General features: G+C 40.0%; 1 protein-coding gene across 2 annotated transcripts in view; it reads right to left on the bottom strand.

The window, feature by feature from the left end:
- SNX14 (sorting nexin 14) overlaps positions 1-20,761 on the bottom strand; it is a 56,487-nt gene that overhangs the window by 6,773 nt on the left and 28,953 nt on the right. Inside the window, exons 16-23 of one of the 2 annotated variants that reach the window (XM_063330048.1) lie at positions 18,071-18,097; positions 14,199-14,331; positions 10,558-10,759; positions 9,475-9,558; positions 9,240-9,340; positions 8,830-8,941; positions 7,091-7,131; positions 6,819-6,938 (exon numbers count right to left, since the gene is read on the bottom strand). In XM_063330048.1, coding sequence (XP_063186118.1) covers positions 6,819-6,938; positions 7,091-7,131; positions 8,830-8,941; positions 9,240-9,340; positions 9,475-9,558; positions 10,558-10,759; positions 14,199-14,331; positions 18,071-18,097 — 820 coding nt within the window. The remainder of the gene's footprint in view (positions 1-6,818; positions 6,939-7,090; positions 7,132-8,829; positions 8,942-9,239; positions 9,341-9,474; positions 9,559-10,557; positions 10,760-14,198; positions 14,332-18,070; positions 18,098-20,761) is intronic. The other variant, XM_063330049.1, reaches the window with a different exon arrangement.

Here is a 20,761-nt window from a genome sequence, read left to right as displayed (position 1 = left end):
CAAAAGTTATTTCAACTTCCACCCCAAACCAGAAGCAGTATCTTTTGAATGCTGTATGTGTGGAGTGCTGTGTCCAGCTTCGGAGTCCTCAGCACAGGAAGGACACAGACCTGTTGGAACGAGTCCAGAAGAGGGCCGTGAAGATGATCAGAGGAATGGAGCACCTCTCCTATGAGGACAGGCCGAGAGAGCCGGGGTTGTTCAGCCTGGAGAGTGAACAAGGCTTCGGGGACACCTTATAGCAGTACCTAAAGGGGGCCTACAGGAAAGACGAGGAGGGACTCTCTATCAGGGAGGGTAGCAACAGGACGAAGGGAGGGGAGATTTAGATTAGATGTTAGGAAGAAATTGTTTACTGTGAGGGTGGTGAGACGCTGGCACAGGTTGCCCAGAGAAGCCGTGGATGTCCCATCCTTGCAAGTGTTCAAGGCCAGGCTGGATGGGGCTTTGAGCAGCCTGGTCTAGTGGGAGGTGTCCCTGCCCATGGCAGGGGGTTGCAAGTAGGTGATCTTTAAGGTCCCTTCCAACTCTAACCACTCTATGATACCTCTGCACATGGATAATCTGTCTTGCACCTTAAATATAATGGTTCCTTGATTACTGTCAAGCTTTGAAAGCTTAGACCCTTGCACATGGCATTGCAGAACGCAACAGCAGATCAATGCATGCCAAAGTTACTGAGCCAATGAGCAGGTTTTATAAAGTATATACTGTGCACTATTCCACTACAAGTGTGTATTCTACCGTCGTTAGCAATGCACGTCTGAAGGATGCAGCAGCCATAACACAAAGTGGCATTACAGCTCTGCTTAGAAGGTGTTTTGCACTTTATAAGAATTTGGCTCAGAGGAAAGCCAAGTGAAAAACATACAGTTGGATATCTAATACAAAAAATTGAGATTATAGTCACAATTCCAATAAGCATGGGATTTCGCTATTAACATGCGCTGAAAAATTTAATATTTGAGATGTGATATAATGCTTACTGTTGTACTTTGTCTTGCTTGTCTTTTTTTAGTCTAACTCCAATGTTATCGTTATTCATATCTTTAAGATTAAACAGCAACTGTGATTATAAACATGAAATATTCTTGGAAGGCTTTTAATGAGGAAATTCCATGGATTGGTAAGTGGTTAATTAATAATGGAAGCCAAGCTCTTGAAGCGAGTGAAAGATAAAAGGTCTGCGTTAAGAAAAAGACCAAAGTAATCCTTTGTACAACAGGCTATCTATTGTACCTTGATGGGAAAAGCTAACGAAATACGTATGAATGTTTACACAAAACGCCTAATAGAGAAAACACAGTTAGTGAGTGCGTATATACGCCCATACATTCCAGCACAGGTGCGAAGTCTATCAAAGCAATACCACGATTACGAACAATATCCACAGCCAGAGGCATGAACCTCTCCACTGTTTTTTCCTGCTCATTTGGAAAGTACGGACGACTATACCAAAATGGTAAGCAGAAAGAACGCATGTAGCGTCTGAACCACATCAGTTAGTCTATCGAAAAACAACCGTTGTCTTCCTCCAAGTAACTACGCATAAACATGCAATACACTGTTGATGTTCCAAAAGCAGTTTTTATTGCTGTTGGCAGGTCATCACAAGCCAGCAGAACAAGGCTTTTGTAGGCATATTTTGCAAAGTGCATCAGCTGAGAAGTCCTCACCTATTCTTGCAAGCCTGACAAAAGTACGTTTGGAAGATGACTGAGCTGCTCACAGACCTTCAGAACAGAAACACAGCTGGGAAAGACAGGAATCCTGTTGGTGTCTTTATGGGGGGGGATTTGTTCACTTATTTGTTTTAACCAGGGTGGCTGGTAACTCTTTCAATCTAGTGGATCCAATACAGGATAACGTCCAATTGCTACCGGCTGTACTAAGGCTGACTACCCACGTTCATTAAGAATTCTAGTTAAAAAAACATACAAACAGGCACAGGCACCAGGAATATTGAGAAGGAAGGAGCACACAGAAAATCTCTGAGAGAAGTGGGCACGTTTCTGATTGAACTCAAGCTTTCACCTGCCCTGACAGATTTCCAGGCATTCCTTATTCAGCCCGTTGATGAAGAGGCAGCCTGCGTGTACCCTATTCTTGGCAACAGAGTTGGCAGCACAAGCACCAGGGAATGTGTATTATACTCTTAGCAGATTCCAACATGTTGATACTAGAATAAACAGATCTGTGTCAGACAAGAAATACAGGAACACTGTGGCAATACAAGCATCAGCTGTAAATTGACTCTAGCGCTTACCAAAAAACAAAACAAAAAAAAAAAAATCTGTGTTGAAGAACTTTTTTGCTTTACGATAGCGTGCTCTTCTCACAGACGGGCACTCAGAAAGCGCCAGCCTTCCATCTTCCCCGCTGCCTGCCAGATCACCTCATGGACTCCATACAGGTGGCTCACACCATGCTGGTACAGACGTTTAGCATTCACTCCATCACCAGCTTCTGCCGGGTAAGGGTACCAGGCGACTGCCCAGTGCTTATATCTTCATGAACACGTCACATGGCACAACAGAAGTGAAACTGCAGAAGTGAACAACTGAAGTCTATGCCAGGTGTATTGGGGGTGGGGAGGGCAGTGAGGGACATTACCTCAGTCTACCTTTGGACTGCGCACCCCTCGGTGCCTGCATTCCTAGACAGCATTTTCCAGCTTAACTTCATGTGAAATAAATTCAGTTAATGAGTTCTAAAACAGCTAGCTCCCTAGTACCAGAGAAAATGCGATAAGCAGAGATGATCAGGAGATCTGCTTCTAAAAAGCATCACTGATCATACACTAAAATGGTGCAGCAGATGAAGCCAGCATGGCTTACAAACGAAATCCAACTAGTGACGAGATGTAAATGGCACAGTGTGCTGGCACCTGGCAGAACGCTTTTCCCAAGCGTGGGCTGATTTGAGAAAGATAACCGTCTTCCAAAGAAGGCACAAGCATCCCAACAAATCAGCAAGAGGGATGAATCTCACAATGTGCACGGGAAGACTCCACAGAGACCATAACACAGCGCAACCTGGGACATCAGATCTCTGTTAATTACAGTTGTCATGTGAGTAAGCTAAACTGATGGAGGGAAATTAGTAAGAAATCAGCCAGCACATGAATTCCTTATGCGTACATGCCTCTGCTGGTCAAAACTGGTAGTATAATTTGAGCACAAACAGATACTGAGTATCTGATCATAGCACTGTCTTGCATTATCCCCCAAGGCAAAGTGTCTTGAGTGCACCAACCCGCAGGCTGGGCATGGGCGAACCTCATGAATTTCAACCAGGCCAAGTACAAGATCCCGTGGGTGGGCTGGGGCAATCCCAAGCACAAATACAGTCTGGGTGGAGAATGGATCGAGAGCAGCCCTGAGGAGACGGACTTGGGGGTGTTGGCTGATGAGAAGCTCAACATAAGCCGGCAATGTGCGCTCACAGCCCAGAAGGCCAAATGTAAAAGAAGTGTGGCCAGCAAGTCGAGGGAGGTGATTCTGTCCCTCTACTCTGCTCTGGTGAGACCCCACCTGGAGTACTGCGTCCAGCTCTGGGGCCCCCAACATAAGAAGGGCATGGACCTGTTGGAGAGGGTCCAGAGGAGGGCCACGAAGATGCTCAGAGGGCTGGAGCACCTCTCCTATGAGGACAGGCTGAGAGAATTGGGGTTGTGCAGCCTGGAGGGTGAACAAGACTTTATAGCAGCCTTCCAGTACCTAAAGGGGGCCTACAGGAAAGATGGGGAGGGACTCTTTATCAGGGAGGGTAGCAACAGGACAAAGGGCAATGGTTTTAAACTGAAAAAGGGGAGATTTAGATTGGATAGTAGGAAGAAATTCTTTCCTGTGAGGGTGGTGAAACACTGCAACAGGTTGCCCAAAGAAGTTATGGATGCCCCATCCCTGGAGGTGTTCAAGGCCAGGCTGGATGGGGCTGTGAGCAACCAGGTTGTCCCTGCCCATGACAGGGGGGTTGGAACTAGATGATCTTTAAGGTCCCTTCCAAGTCTAACCATTCTATGAAATAATAACCAGAGCTCTGCAGGAGATATACTGAAGTCCGAAACCTTCCGTCCATTCACAGCAAATGGGTCCCCAAAACAAAACAGGTTTCTTTGGGGAAAGAAAAAAGAAAAACTAACAGGTAGAACCAATTAATTCATGAAATAACTAACTAGAATTAAAGTTGCTTAGAAAAACAGTGAACTCACTCTCAGAACAGGTAGTGAGAAGGAATGGAGACCTGAGGCTAGCCTCGTCTTTTTTGTGCTCTGCAAAGAAACTCGTATCTCATGACAAAACCACCTCCTACAGGGTCATCAGCGGTACTAGCAACAACTTTGACTTGGACTCTGCAAACTTGTGTCTCCAGTGGAGTGCACACAGGGACGGTTAGTCAGTGGTGATAAGGAGATTTCCCCCCACAACACTATTTCTGAAAATGACATTAGAAAATAGAAGGCAGTAAAGATCTACATTTTGTTTAAGGAAACTTCAGCATTCCAAAATGAAAGCCGAAGTGCAGCCAGCTCTTTACTTTCCTGGGATCACCATGGTTGAAAAGAGTTAGGAAAACCTTCTTTCAGAGCCTGAATTTCTGTACACATGTTCCTTTATAAGAATAACATACTGTCACTTCAGAGAACGAGTTTGCATTTTAACTGAGCAACGCTATATACGTATTTTTTAACCTTTTACAATCCGAAATGGTTTTGAATGCCACTTTAAATAACTAATTTTGATCCTTTTAATAAAGTTTTTCAAGTAAACTACAGAAAGAACCTTGTCTTCATAGGAACACTTCAGAGTGCAAAGCTTGCTGCTCAAATATTTAACTATGTTAAATGTATTAAAACTACTAACTTCAGTAGCTCTTGACAGATCACAGTAAAAAATTAATTGATTGTTCATACTATGCTGCAGTGTGCTGTCAGCTGTTTGATATTTATATTTGAAGTATTTATGGATATACCATTTGTAGCAAAGTCAAAAACTCTGCATCTGATTTTTAAAACTGCTGATACATTTACACCACTCTGTATAGACAGAAATAGCAAAATATCTTAATCTTGGAAATAGCATCCAACTTGAAATGAAGGCTACTGATTTTGTGCCAATTTTGTGTGCACATATAAGCTAACACTACAGTACTGGCTGTAGTAATTCAGACTTCAGGTGTAGAAGATGAAATCTAAAAAAATGAATAGATTTAACTGCCATTGTACTTAATCGGTATAAAAGTTTTGTAGCTGCAAATTCTGTAAGTGTCATAACACTATAAAAATATCCATAGTGAAGGAAATCAAAAGGTCCATTTTTTCAACAGCCCATCACCATGAAGAACCATAAATGGGTCCTGGGATTCTACATCTTGCAAGAAGACAAGCTTCTAGCTCTTGCAAGCCGATGACACCAAGCTGTGTGGTGCGGTCAACACCCTGGAGGGAAAGGATGCCATCCAGAGGGACCTTGACAGGTTTGAGAGGTGGGCCTGTGTGAACCTCATGAAGTTCAACCAGGCCAAGTGCAAGGTCCTGCACCTGGGTCATGGCAATCCCAAGCACAAATACAGGCTGGCAGAGAATGGACTGAAAGCACTCTCAGCACCAAATCTACACGTCTTTTAAATACCTCTAGGGATGGTGACTTAACCACCTCCCTGGGCAGCCTGTTCCAGTGCTTGACAACCTTTTCAGTGAAGAAATTTTTCCTAATATCCAATCTAAATCTCCCCTGGTGCAACTTGAGGCCATTTCTTCTTGTCCTATCACATGCTACTTGGGAAAAAAAGACCGACACCCACATAGGCCAGTTTCAACTCCTCTTCCCAAAGCAAACAAGATAACAGATAGGCATATAGTACTGAGTTTTCTTTTAGAACCGCTCACATGGCCAAGCGTATGCACATTAAATGTTTTGTTCCAAATCACACCAATTCCTTAACACTGAGCTTTGGTCTCTGAAATCCTAGTCCAGAAACAATATTCCTCTGTAAATTCCACAAATGCATTAACACTCTAAAGCAGTCTAACGCAGAAATAAAGAGACCAGTGTCTTTTTAAAGCCCCTGAAGCTAACGGAAGTCTTTCACGCAAGTTATACCAGGCTCTAGCCACAAATATAGGAAGATTAAGAAAAGAACTGTATTTTCCTATAGTTAAGTAAAAGGTTAAAATTGAAAGTGTTGGGCTTAAACTGTGGCAATGTGAGAGAGAAAGATTATATGTAAGTTATATAGGTAACCCATTACGTACATGGGTTAACCCATCAGACATCAATGAACTGTATACTAATGTTTTAAAAGTAGAAAAACAGGTATCTGCACCTTGACAATTTTGGCTTGTAACACTTTGACAAGTCACACTTTCAAACACTCAAGCTCATCGCTTTGAAAAGGAAACTCCTGTATGGCATGAAAACATTCCCCATTTTATACCTTTGCTTTCCCTCTTCTCTCTGTACTTCCCAGGCTCTCTACTCTGTATTCTCACCTCCAAATCCAGTAAGAATTAAAAAAAAAAAAAAAAACAAAAAAACCAAAAAAAAACCAAAAAAACCAAAAACACCCTCACAAAAACACTGCCACAAAACCCCCACAAAACCAAAACCACCAACAACCAACCCTCAAAAGTCATTCAGACTGATATTTTCAAGACAGATCTCTCTGCAGTACTATTTTCTTTCTTGTGTGAAAAGACAACTCAAAATCGCTAAGCTGTTATATTTATTGTTTTTTCTGTTTATTCTTTGCATTTTCAGAGTATAATACGTTTTCCCCATGCCTGTAAAGTGGGGAAGGAAGATGACTTACTGTACCTTCTTGTTGTTTTCAGAAGTGGGACTCAAAATGGTAAGTTCAGGCCTACTTGGTTTAGGCTTGGGAGATTCACAGGAGTTGATAAAATTCATGATGAATGGCTCCAAATGCTGACCTTTCTGAAATAAGATATGAGTGACCTGTCACTTGCATAATTGTAGGAAAAAAAACCAAACAAACACTAAACAAATTTTTGACTAGCCTGTAAGTTAGTAGCACATAAAATTAGTCCTTGAAGTTAAAATGTTGGCAACCTGGAAGACTTACTCACCTCTTTCATCAGCTTTCCTGGAACAGATTTTATAATTTTACCTATAATTAGAAACAAACAAACAAAAGCTTTCTGTTATGACTGCCTGATCTTAAAGACATTGTGCTCTGCTACATTTTAGGTATTCATTGTCTAACACTTAATTTAAAAATAGCATAGTTTTTAAAATCTGTACTATTTTTTTTTCCAATTTGGCACAAGTAGTCTTCCATGTATCTAGCTTATAACTTAATGTTTAGTACTTTTCAAGATGAGATACTTATAATATGAAAAATATACAGATGATTATCTGAATACTTTGGGGTATTTTCTGTATCTAAGTTCTTCAACATTCATAAACACTCGTCACAAAAGAAATCACAAAAACTGAGCCTCTTCTCTTTGCCTGAAAAGATCAGCGAATCTGTAGAGATTCTGGGAGGATCCAGTCTTGAAAATACTGGTGAGTAAAGTTTTACAAATTGGACAGACTACAGCTGTGGTCTTAAAAATCAGCTCTTCCATCCTGTTAAGGTTATCAGGATACAGCATAGTAACTTTGAATGCTGAAAAATGAAAGTGGCTAGGATGAGTTTTATTTTAAACACTACATTTACAGTATTATTTTTCTTATCTAGGTCATTAAATTTGGAACTTACATTGGAAAGTATATACAATGATCAAATGATAATGACAGAATTGCTCGTTCTCACAAAAAGCCCTACTGAAATGCCAAATTAAATGTTAAAATGATGTTTAGGGAAGTGAAGCATAGTCTCAGATACGAGACGCATTACAGTAAACACCACAATTATAGGCTTTTTTTTTTTTTTAAACAATGCACAGTTGGAACGAGAGGGGAAGTCTGAAACAAAACAAAACCCTTTAACTGGAGGACGACCACTGAAATATCATTCGACAACTTAGTAAGCACACTAAGGGAACGGCCAACCCCAACAGGTTCACACCGTGAGCGGGAGAAGCAGAAATGTAGTGGCACAGTTCAGACACGGCTTTCCTGGACCACGCTGGTACCAGAACCACAAGTGCTACAATACACAAAGACATGCCATGGCCATGAGGTTGACTTTACCAGCTCAGTCCCACTGTCCTGAGACAGCTACATTGCAGCCAAGCTGTAAAGGCACACTGCAGCCTGTTTTTTGGATTTATTAACGACTGTTACGTTAGACATCGAGAACTCCTCAACTTCCCAGTTTCCATTTGGCCTGCCTGTATCACACATCACTGCCTCAAATTCTATAGAGTAGCTCATGTTAAAAGAGATCTTAACACTAATACTAGAAATATTAAATATTGCTGTTTTCAGATTAAAATAAACAGATTTTAATCAACTAACACACCAAGGTAATTTATATTAAGAAATCATTTATACCATCGCAACTGTAAACAATGACTTATTGTACAGATTTGACTTGTGACAATACTGTAACTCTTCTTGAACTATGAAATTTGTTAGAGAAATCTTATCACTTTCCTTGCTGACACAAAAATTCGAAAGCAACCACATTAACACTTTTTTTTTTCCATAATCTCAAAATGTCTTTTTTTGTTCAAGGAAAAAGTATCAGCATATCTTGCTTGCTGAGCTATAATTTTAAGGGCTGTGAAGGAGCAGAATTCTTATTTCCTACATCCACATCCTCACACAAGAGTTATCTGTTCATTACTACTATCATTCAATCACGGTATCTACAGTATTAGTATTAGTCAGCATAAATAACTAGCATATTACATACCGAGATTCACATCAGGCAACATTTTATCAAGAAACTGAGTCTCTCCTCCATTAGGGGACAGAAAGTCAGCTAAAAGCTGGCTGTTACTTAGTTCTGGATGTTGCAGAAGTTTCTTTGAGACAGAAGGAAAGAAAGAAGTGTAAGTACTTTAAAACTAATCTTTAAAATTCAATTTCTCTATAGCAAAAAGAGATATTCAAAGAGTATTATAGTAGCATAGATATTGTAATTTGAAAAAGATTTCTGGTTTTGGTCACATGAAACTTTTAACAAGTTTTGTTTGCCCACTTCGATCTTTTCTACAACCCAAGTTACTTGGAAACAAGCAAAAAAAAAATAGCAGATATTCTTTTATTAAATTTATATTATTAGTTTTAGAATATTCTTTACTCCAAAAGTTCGTTTGATACCTGCAGATATTCCTGAAACTCCTCTCTCTTGGATTTTAAGAACTCATAGTTCTTGGGGCCAATGATTCTCTTTGAGGGAAGCTGAGCATCAGGAAATGTACCTAAAAGATATCAAGGAGACTAAATTATTCTTGTAACGCAGCAAACATTGGTTTCATCATTTTAAATTTCAGCTCAGTACTGAATTATAATCACAGCAGAGGGAAAGTGGCTTTCCAGATGATGGAGAACATACCGTGAAATTCCGTTAGCTTTGACTCAAGCACATAAAATTCAAGATACTTCCTGTAGACAGACCAGTGTTCAGGTTCATGCCCAACTAAGGGGGGAAAAAAAAGCCAAACCAACATTAAAAATAAACCAGGTTTTATGCCACTTGACAAATGAACTAAACAACAGCAAAGATATGTTGGATTATTACTGGAAAAACCTCAATGATATTAATATCCTCCATATTGTCGTAACACAAAGAAAAAATCCCAGCCAGGTAATTTAAGTGTTAAATTAAAATGCATACCTGGTAGACAAACATGGTACTAGCACAAAAATTATCATCTCATTTAGGGGATCCCTAAAATGTAAACAATGGAGCACTGCATAATTGCAAAATTTATCAGGGCTGACTATGTTATATCTATTTTCAAACTTTTAACCAAATGATTAACAGAAATACTATTTGTTGAATACAGTCCTCTGCACCGTCAGCTTGAATCATGATTCTTTTTCCTGCTGGAAGATATCACTAACTAACTAAATTATCACTAAATAACATTTCCTGCTTATTGTGGAAGTATTAGTTTCACTAACAAATCTATGCAGCCCCAGGATGATGCTGTTTTCCCCACTCGATATGGATGCATTACTATCTGGATACTGATAACTATCTGCAAGCCAGGATGGTTCCTAATAAGCAAAACACTTTCATTTCTTAACAATTATATTTTAAGGTTACAGAAGAAGTTGTTTATTGTTGGTTATCCCCAAGTTCAGAGTGGGTGAAAGAAAAGCATGCCGGGTGTTTACTGACATGCATCATAGGATCAATATTTTTGGAAAGAGAAAGCCTCAAACTTTGGCATGAAGTCTAAACGGAACTGATTCATGCTGAGGAGTCAGTTCTCAACTTGCAAATACTAAATGTGATCATTTTGCTCTCAAAAAGATTTCCTCAGAATGTTCAAGTCATTATTTCAAAATCAGAAGAACACGTATGCAAAATACACTGCAACAGCCACCAGAATACAGCACACTAGAATATTTTGAGTTCACTTTTAAATAGCATTTAAATGACATTTTATTTATCCACAACATTGCATACCTGCCCTTCTGTCATTTCTCTCTACATCAATGCAGAACACAGGAATTCTCTCCTTTCTGTCTTTTCTTTCCGAAGAGGGATCCTCAAAAAAATCTACATATGGGATGCTAATTTTCCATGCAGCAAGGTTGCGGGGTGTATTCGGCGTACTAACAGCCTCCTCAGGAGAATCATCTTCCATCACCATAACGCCTTCTTCAATCTGTAAAGATTCAGACATCGAGATCTACAGTTCTATTTTAATTGGTACAGTGTACCTTTGCAAAACTTATATACAATAACAAAACATAAATTGAGTCTTTGAGTATGCATCACTAAATAATAAAAGAACAAAACCTCCATTTCACTAATGGAGTCTTCATGTAGATGAATTTCTATTTTTAGATCCACTGCAAATTAATTTGAAGTTAGCAACTTTTAGTGAGAACCGAAAGTTTTCACAGAACTATCAAGTTCCATATCTGACATTTCAGGGAAGGGGAGGAGGGAGAGAGAGAACCAGAAGTACCAGAGGAGACAGCTGGAAGAATGCCTTAGACACAGACTGAATGCTACAGGAACCAACTTGGGTCCAGCAGATGTTGGGTCCAGCAGACGTAGCTGCACTGCATTTTTCAGCATACTAGGACCCAAATTGAAGACTTGACCTTTATGCTAGGCCAGGCCAAGAAGCCATCTAAACACAACAAAAGACAGAAGCCAACAGTGCACCAAGCTAGAAGGTCTCCCACCCCACAGCCAAGTGTGATGGAGTGTGTTGTGGACACATGAATCTGACTTGCTCTGCAAGGTGAAACACAACCATTGGGATTGAATCCCACAACTGGGATTGAATTATTCCTGCAGCCCAGAGCTCTTTTTATTTTTACAAGTGTAAGCAAGCAGTTGAAAAAACAGTAGTCCTGTTTCCTTATAAAAATTGTTTGAATCTGATGTAGCCTGCTGCAAGGGCTCCTAGAACATCACAAACCTGCGAGGAGGCAAGCGCTGCCTGATGAGGAGCAACACCCAAGCCCATCGTCCTGCCTCCAGCCTGCGCCCGCCGCAGCGGCAGTGAGCACCTCGCTCTGCCCACCACAACTTACAGAGCTGTTAACTACGCTGAGACAGGCTGGAGTTAAGGTGCAGTTCAAAAGTACACTAATTTAGTAAGTCTCACATACAGACTTGGGAGTACTGCCACTTGTTAAAGTTAAAATAGGAGATTTTAACATATGAATTTACAACACCTGGAACTACAGCAAACTGGAAAGCATGAATCCCACTTTCAAGTCCTTTAGCTGATAAAGATTGAGCATGGTTTAATGGAATTGGCATTATCATGGTAGCAGCATACAAAGCTGCTGCCAAGAGCCACAGAAAGCTGATAGCACATATTTCTATACCTACATGATCTCCTTAGACTAAATGGATGTTTCCTTTAGGCTTTAACTGCAACCAACATGACTTTGTCAAAAAAAGAAAAAAAAAAGACATTGTTCCGTTTCTGTCACAATGCACAGAACTCCATTTCACTGCCATTCCTTCTATTTAACTTGAATCCACCAAGCTTACATTAACACCGATGTCTGTAGCATACTGCACTGCCACCATCTCACAATTGTACCGTCATTTCCCAGATCATGTTTTTCTTGTCCCAGAGAGCTCTTCCTCTGACCCTGTGATGCCTTCTAGGAAACTACACCTCGGCACTTACTGTGACGTTACTGGTGTTAATTCTGTATATTCAATGTTCATTCATTAGATGTGGTCACAGCTCTGTCCAGCTCTTCAGATGCACAGTAACCTTACAACACTTCAGTGTTTTCTCTCCCCGTTTCTTCTTCCCACCCACACGTACCAAGTGAAGGGACTGAGGTATTTCCTAAACTTTGTCTCAGGTGCTTTTAGTAAAAATGTAGTATCCTCCTTTTATTTAAGTTATTTGAGACAATGCTGCATGTAAAACTTTTCATTCTTGCCTAAGCTAAAACCATTCTGTCCATTTGCAAACCTTCCTTAGTAAGGATTAGACTCTATATTGACTGTCTCTCACTGAATTCAGCAACTTCTCACAAGTAACTTGTGGTCTGGCATAAAAACGTATTCCTTCTCTGAGCTCCACTGCTTCAATTATACTTCTACTAATTCCTCTCCTACAGGGGAATTATACTTCCACACCCTTTGGCTAGCAGAATCTACAACAGCGATACTGCAAAATTAACCCATTTTCATCAGAATCTCACCTCAAGAAGAGAAGTTACAACAACAAAAACTTAACTGTCCAAGAAATTAATGGAAACAGTTCTGCCCCCTTAAAGGCATGACTTCTATGAAGATTTAGCCTGTACAGAAGATTGCCTTTTTTTCCCCTCCTCTTAAAGAAAAAAGGGTCCATGCCTTTCCTGTGCTGAGGGGTCCAGAGCTGGAGGTAGAACTCCATGTGCAGTCTCACCAGAGAGGAGCAGAAGCTGAGAAACACCACCCTTGACCTGCTGGCCACGGTCCTTCTAATGCGACCCACGATATGGTTGGCCTTCTGGGCTGTGACCACACATTGCTGGCTCATATTGAGCTTCTCATCAACATACACACCCAAGTCCTTCTTGGCAGGGCTGCTCTCAATCCCCTCTTCCCCAGCCTGTACTGATAATGGGGGATGCCCCAACCCAGGTGCAGGACCTTGCACTTGGCCTTGTTGAACCTCATGAGGTTCGCACGGACGCACTTCTTGAGCTTGTCTGGGTCCTTCTGATGGCATCCCATCCCTCAGGCGTGTCAACCACACCACATAGCTTGGTGTCCTCTGCAAACTTGATACCACTGTCTGTCATTGATGAAGATATTAAACAGTACTGGTCCCAATGAAAAAAATGATGACCAGATGAAAAGCCACGCATGCAGTCCTATCACAGAATGGTTCGGGTTGGAAGGGGCCTTCAAGATCACCTACTTCCAACCCCCTGCCATGGGCAGGGACACCTCCCACTCGACCAGGCTGCTCAAAGCCCCATCCAGCCTGGCCTTGAACACCTCCAGGGATGGGGCATCCACAACTTCCCTGGGCAACCTGTTCCAGTGTCTCACCACCCTCACAGTAAAAGAGCTTCTTCCTAATATCTAATCTAAATCTCCCCTCTTTCAGTTTAAAACCGTTACCCCTTGTCCTGTCATTACACTCCCTGATAAAGAGTCCCTCCCCATCTCTCTTATAGGCCCCCTTTAGGTACTGGAAGGCTGCTATAAGATCTCCCGGAGCCTTCACTTCTCCAGGCTGAACAACCCCAACTCTCTCAGCCTGACTTCATAGGAGAGGTGCTCCAGCCCTCTGAGCATCTTCGTGATCTTTATCCAGAATTATAAAATGGCATGGTAAGTTTTTAGAGAAAAATTCATTGTTTACAAAAACGTCTGATACTGCTACTTTCAGTACTTCTCTCTACTAAAGCAATAAGCTCAGAGGCACGCTATCTGGGAATGTGGCCTTGGCTTGTGATTGGATACAGGGAAAAACAAGGCAACTCAATCAGAAGCCAGCACATGGAAACTCTGCAGTGAAGTAAAACAGCAGAAAAGGCAGAAACTTAACATTTTCAAGTAAAGAAGGAAAAAAACCCAACAACAACAACTACTTAAAAGACAAATCTAAAGTTTTTACTCACAAAGTCATCTTCCCCTTCATTTAAGTTATAGTTAGGCAACATCGCTCCTTCCATTGCAGAACTCTTGAATACACCTTTTATTTTGTTACCTATTCTGCTTATTCCAAATGATTCCCCTCTCTTCTGTGTGGTCCTAGGGGTACAGAAGCCAGAGTTCACAACACAAGGCATAGTACTACACAGCAGCTCAGCAGGCCATTGCACATCATTCGCAGATAAAAGAAACAACCCTATAAACAAGTAGCCAATATATTTAACAATTCCACTTAAATTGAAATTCATTTACAGCAAATTTGTTCTCCGATCGATCAGCAAAATTTCTTGATTACACTTTTAAGAGAGATGGGATTCCCATATACTTAACCATGAGCAAACGTCAACACTTTTATAATAGTACCCAGTAATGCAGGACACAGAATAAACAATTAACTATGCAGCACAGTTTTGTTTTGACATAGAAATCGTGGTATTGGTACAGGCACGCACACCAAGAAGGTCATTAAACTCTGTTGTTTTCCATGTACTCATATTTAAATATTTATCTACTCATGCCAAGTACTGTAAATGGTGTAGTTGGATGCATTTTTTTGCATAAACATCCCAGAATTTTACAAGTATGTAGATTCAAGATAGATCACGACTTTTAAGCATTAGGGACAGACAAAAGGAATGTGCAAGGAGCAAGACTGAGCATGAGAGAAAACAGATGCAACTGAAGAATCTTGGCTTGAAGAGCTAGCCTGACTGAAAGATGAAGACTTTTTAAAGTCTTGCCACTTATGACAAAGCATCCAAAAAGCAACAAGGTATGGAAAAAGAAAAATGACTGGGCAGGAAGCACACTCCTTACCGAGAGAACAGATTTTATAGCATTCTTATGCCCTTACACAAGACCTGACACCGAAGATTACTTCTTACGTAGAAACACTAACAATTCTGGAAAGAAAAATGTTTCTGTTGAATATGGAATTAGCCTGAGGTTACTTATGCTGATTCAATAAATATAGTTGATGGGCGAATTAAAAATCAATAGAGTGAACTGCAGAATCAAAGATTCAAAAGAACTTTATAGATAATTGAGATTAAAAGTACTTTAGAGGATCAAAAAAATATCCCGAGTGGTTTTTTCCTTTAAAACAAAAAATTATGAACTACTGAACAGTAGTACCAAACAGAAGAGGAGAGACCAGCAGCTAAAGCGTCTTCATCACCCATAAAACCATGTTGACAACATCAGCTGCTGACTCAAAATGTGCATGTCTGTGTTACTAACAATCTTCCTGTTTATAATTTTATCCAGACTGTGTACATGACTAAAAGTGCATAAATAATCCACTGTTTTTCCAAATCTTTTGCTTTTTCTATCTCATATTATTATCAGCTCCAAAGCAGACAGGCACCATCTATCTTATTTATCTCTGCTAACCAGAGATAAGGTTGGTTGACTGCGGTTAGTCTAAATCCATGTCTGAACAATTTTACTCGATTTTTAAACAACTTCTTCTATATGTTATTGTGCCGAACTGAACTTGTTCACTTTGGGGACCTACTTGAATCTTGTTCAAGAGCTTAAACAGTGGGCTAGCAAAATACAAACCTTATTCAGAAAAAAATAGGCAGCTTTTCTAGACGGGTAATACCTCTGGCTCGACTCTTCAAGAAGTTTTCATCATTCCTGTGAAAGCTTGTGCAGTTCTCAAGATTTTGAGCAAAATCATTAATTTGCACAAGCTTCAAGATTTGATAAAAGTAATCTGGGCTCAGATTAGTTCTTTCCTGCACTGATCGTGCTCCAGCTGAAGGCAGAATACAGTTTTGCCTGTAACTGCAGTACTGAGCTGTATGGGGCCAGGACTCGACCCGATAGCTAGGAACCACCCCTTCCTGCCCTAATGCTGAGCCCGAAGATGATGCCTAATGAGTACGAAGCAATCACTAAACTGGAACAGGTATAAAGTAACAAACTAGGATGGGATTCTCTCCACAGGGAGACACACAAATCTGGAACACAAACTGGTGAACAAGAGGTAACACAGACACCTCTGGACAACGTATGGAAAGAACATACATCTGGTTTAGAAAAAATACTCGCGCAAGCACGCAGAGCGCAAACCAGATTAGATGAGCATGGAAAAAATATGGGGATGTTAGCAGAGACGGACAGACAACAGGGTGATCAAAATTTTGAAGAAGGTAAGCAAGAAAAAAAGTACATATACAAAAAAAACCCCAGGTACCGGTATGAAAATCTACTAGATTCACTGGCTAAGTAGAAACAGGAGAAAGAACTTCAAGCTAGGTGGAAGGGAATAGATGGGATTAGGATATGGTCAGGTTCAAGGCATGGGAGAAGAAAGAGGAGAGGAGGTGGCCAGTGTAGCATAGAGACCAAGTCTTTCAAAACCTGTCAATAAATATATATACAAAACTCGTTGGGAAAAGTATCCCACTCCCTCTAGCGCTGAACCATGCAACAGCATTATTACACCGTCGTTCTGTAGTTGCTTTCTTGGCAGGGCCCCGAGTGGAGAGTCTACAGGTTCTGACACTGCCGATGAATGATGCGATGACAAGAGGCTGGAATACATTTCTTAAAATTACAATTGCTGTTCACTCTATAGCTGGAAATTGCAACCAAAGATTGCATTAGTGCCACTGTGCGCTGTGACATTCTTTAATTGTGGATGGTTGCAAAATAATTTTCCCACAGGATCCCTGCCTCATTCAGTGCATTAAACAGATCTTTGCAAGTGATCTGCCAGGGCTGTGCAGCTGAAGAATGCTGTTGTAAACCTCTACGGGTCAAGAAGTAGGAGACAAGTTGGATGTATCAGAAAAGCTAGATATTTACATGCATGTGAAGTCAGAGTACCATTTTATTTGGCTTAAAAGCCCTACCCCCCAATTAGGAGAAATGCTGAGTGCATAGAGCTGCACTTAAAAAAAAAAAAAAAAAAAATCAATGAACTGCACTTATATCTCAATTATTCCTTATTCCTCAACAATCTAGCAAGCTAGAACTCTGCACTGAACCGGCACACATAAGATAAAAAGTGTCTATATACCTTAATTCCTAACCTGCAAAATTAAGTTGATAAACTTCCCTCAAGACTCCAGAATGCTATGAGTAATATATGTAATACTGATGCTCTGATGAATTCAAAGGAAAAGTCCATAATGAAAAAATTGTTTTCTGAGTTTGGATAGCACGTATTTAAAGAGGCACAAGTAATGAGAAAACAAACCATTGAACAGCTATTAAGGCATTAATGTGTGATCACAGACTACCTTGAGCAAATTATAAAAATAGCATATGTTGTAATCAAACCTATAACAGACACAAGAAAAGCTGCAGAGAGAACTGATTTGGGGAACTGCTGGGTTTGAGTGCTTGATAATATCTATAAAATGGTTATGTTTGCATGCAACGTTAGGCAACGATCATCCTGGACGCAGCTGTGCAAGACAGAACAAGCAGTTAAATGGATAAAACCTCAAACAGGACCTGGAAACGTGACACGGAATAAAGGAAACTTTGGAGCAGCTAGCAGTCACAGGCAAAAAAAAAAAGCGTCAAGTTATGCAAATAGATTTCAAAACTAATAAGAACAAATAAATAATTAACAGCAAACAATATTAATATATTGCAAACTCATGAAATTAGTAATTAAGAAATTTATAAACATTTGCGAAGAGGACATGAGGAGTAAAGCTTGTTGTGGGGAGAAATGCAGTTTAGTCCAGAGAAGACATTCACATGTTGGTTTTTTTAAATAAAACGGACAGTTAATTGCTGTTACAAAGGCTGTGTGATGCAGTCATGATAGATGTGGTGTAGCTAACACACAACAATTATCAAGTGTTAGACTTACCGGAAGTCATCCAAACTCAGGCTACTTCTGCAACAACAGGCACATAAATTACCTCAGAGCCCATGAAAAAATAATGTTTAAAAAAAAAAAAAAAGGAACCAAAAACCGAACCAAAACCCAACCAAATTTGACAGACCTATCCCAACAAAACTGAAAAGGCTTTGACCAACACTACAGATTATATCAAAAACATGGTACCATTAGGAGTCCCTGATGTAAAATATGTAAAAAAAAATACGGAAGTGAAATGCAAACGGTACCTGCACATTTCATCACCACAATCGTGGCATTTAAATTTAAAACCTAAGTTATTGAAACTTTCAGGTCTTCACTGACATTCAAGATGAGCAGCTACCAGTTTATAGAGAACGACTCATTTTCTTATAGTTACCTGTGGTGCCAAACAAGCAGCTAACTTTTTCTACAGCCAACGTTCACAAGTCATGTAGGAATCTAGTTCATTTGGCCAACGCAAAGAAAAGGCCGTGGACTTACTTTACGTAAAAACACCACCCCACCCCTCATATTAGATATAGTAAAAAACACTGTTAAAATAGTTGGGGTTTGGGGTGTGTTTTTTTATTGTTTATTTCACAGATTTTAAGAACTATCATGTATTTTTGACATTCTACATAACCTGGTACATGGAACCAGTGCCTCAGCCATCAACTCAGTAATTCCAACCAAAATGTTTAAATGGATTAACTACAAAGACAGTCACCACACACACAATTTTAATTCACTGCAGCTACTGAATTCTGGGCAAACTGATATGGGATTAAAAGATTCACATTTTAGATTTTGTTTTACAAGAGGAACTGATTCTAAGGGATCTTACACCGTCTTTAGTCGTGTTAATTGTGAAACTGGAAGCATAACCTACCAAGTTGGAACTGATGGTGACAAACAATTACATTGCACACAACTGTTTACAGACTTATTTCTGTGGGGTTTACTCCTAACCACTCCCCATAATTTTAAGTATCTTTTCTGCTTGGTCCTTTACTTGAAAAATGCTTTAATTTTATTGCTATCTCAATGATGAAAAAATCAGGATGTGTCTATTTCTATACGTGGCCATGGTGTGTAGAAAATCAAGGCAGATATTAACAGCTATCCAGCAGTCACACATAATGGCTTTTCTTTTTTTGTTAGACTTCCAACACTGAATACCATTAAGTAATGTAGTAACAATGTATTACAAATATATAAATATGAGAGAGGGAGAAGGAATTCTTGTCCTCTCTTCCGCACACCCGAAATTAAGTCATCAGAATTGGAACTTAATACATCAGTTTTCATTGGCCACATACATTAAACATTAGGTGGAAAATACCAGTTACAGAGTTAAACTGTTGACAACCACTGCTAGTTATCAGGATATCCTCAGTGTGACTTCTTTACTTTCCAGAAATACTTGGGACATCTCATCTATCACCTTAGCAGTTTACAAAGCACATTATTTGTGTGTACGTATCTCTACGCCAAAAGCCATGATTATTTTGTATAGTTCAAAGAAGTGATGCAAACCACAAATTACACATCGATAGTCACTTCTTCCTACTTTCCCACCAGTATTTTCTAGAAACTGCTCTATAATTTTCTTGTCTTAGAGTAAGTGAAATCTTTCAACACATTACCCACATGTGTATTCCACTGGGATTTCACATCTACTACTTGATCTGACTTCTTAACCAGCAGTATCTATGCAATATACACACAGTACCCCTAGCAAAGCATCAAAGATTAGGAAAACAAAACTCATCTCTTTGCATATCATTCCTCTCAACTGGAACTAATGCTAGAAAAGAGAAGAAAAGGCAGGACGAGGTATGTGCATATGGATAACATCTGGAATAATTCCATAACCTTTTTTTTTTTTTTAAATTTTCTTTTTTCCTTGGCAGTCACTGTCTGTACCAGATTCTGCAGAGGGAAACTCCAAAGCAACAGGCAAACTCATTTCAGATAGGACCTCTGTTTCACGGAAACAATCACAGAGGCACCACTCCAGGAACATACAGTATCTTATATCATAAACCATCATATATACTCAGGGCATTCAAGTTGTTCTAAAATATAAACCAGATACATTTTCAGCAATGTTATGGATGCTGTTTGAACTCCAAGGGAATATGTTGTAACAGTCCCCAAACAAAATTTGCTTATTTTGTAGCCAGAGATTTATTTCAAGAAGTCCAGGAAGAGACTACCCTTAATTTCACCCTTTCTGTTCTGGAAAGCAAAGCACCAAGGTGGCGACCTAAATGTTTTCATCTTTTAACTAGATTTAAGAAGTGTACGAGAGGATACTTTCAACCCTTGACATGAATAATTTTGGGAAAGATACCAGAAGGCAGATTGAAATGTCTGGATGAAACCCTGTAGCCATCTTCAACAGAAGCTGGAATGTGTTTTAAGGTCACCATTCCTAGTGGAGTATCACATGGGGGAAGAAATGCAGTTTGGTCTAGCTGCCTTTCATGCCTCTTTGCTAAGAAATGGAAGCTTGTCAGCACCAGTCCGAGAAAGCACTACACCAAAGCCTGAGTCCCGGATCTACAAGAACTGTAAGGAGTACATAATAGATGTCACAGATGCAGATACATTGAAGAGAACCACCTTGTAGTTTTTTTAAGACATTAGCAGGGGAGAAAGTGATCTTGCAATAATACACCTCACAGCAGGCTG

This window comes from Chroicocephalus ridibundus, chromosome 3, assembly GCF_963924245.1.
Source record: "Chroicocephalus ridibundus chromosome 3, bChrRid1.1, whole genome shotgun sequence".
Classification (NCBI taxonomy): Eukaryota; Metazoa; Chordata; class Aves; order Charadriiformes; family Laridae; genus Chroicocephalus; species Chroicocephalus ridibundus.
Note: the sequence above shows the minus strand (reverse complement) of the source record. Positions and strands in the feature narration are given on the sequence as shown.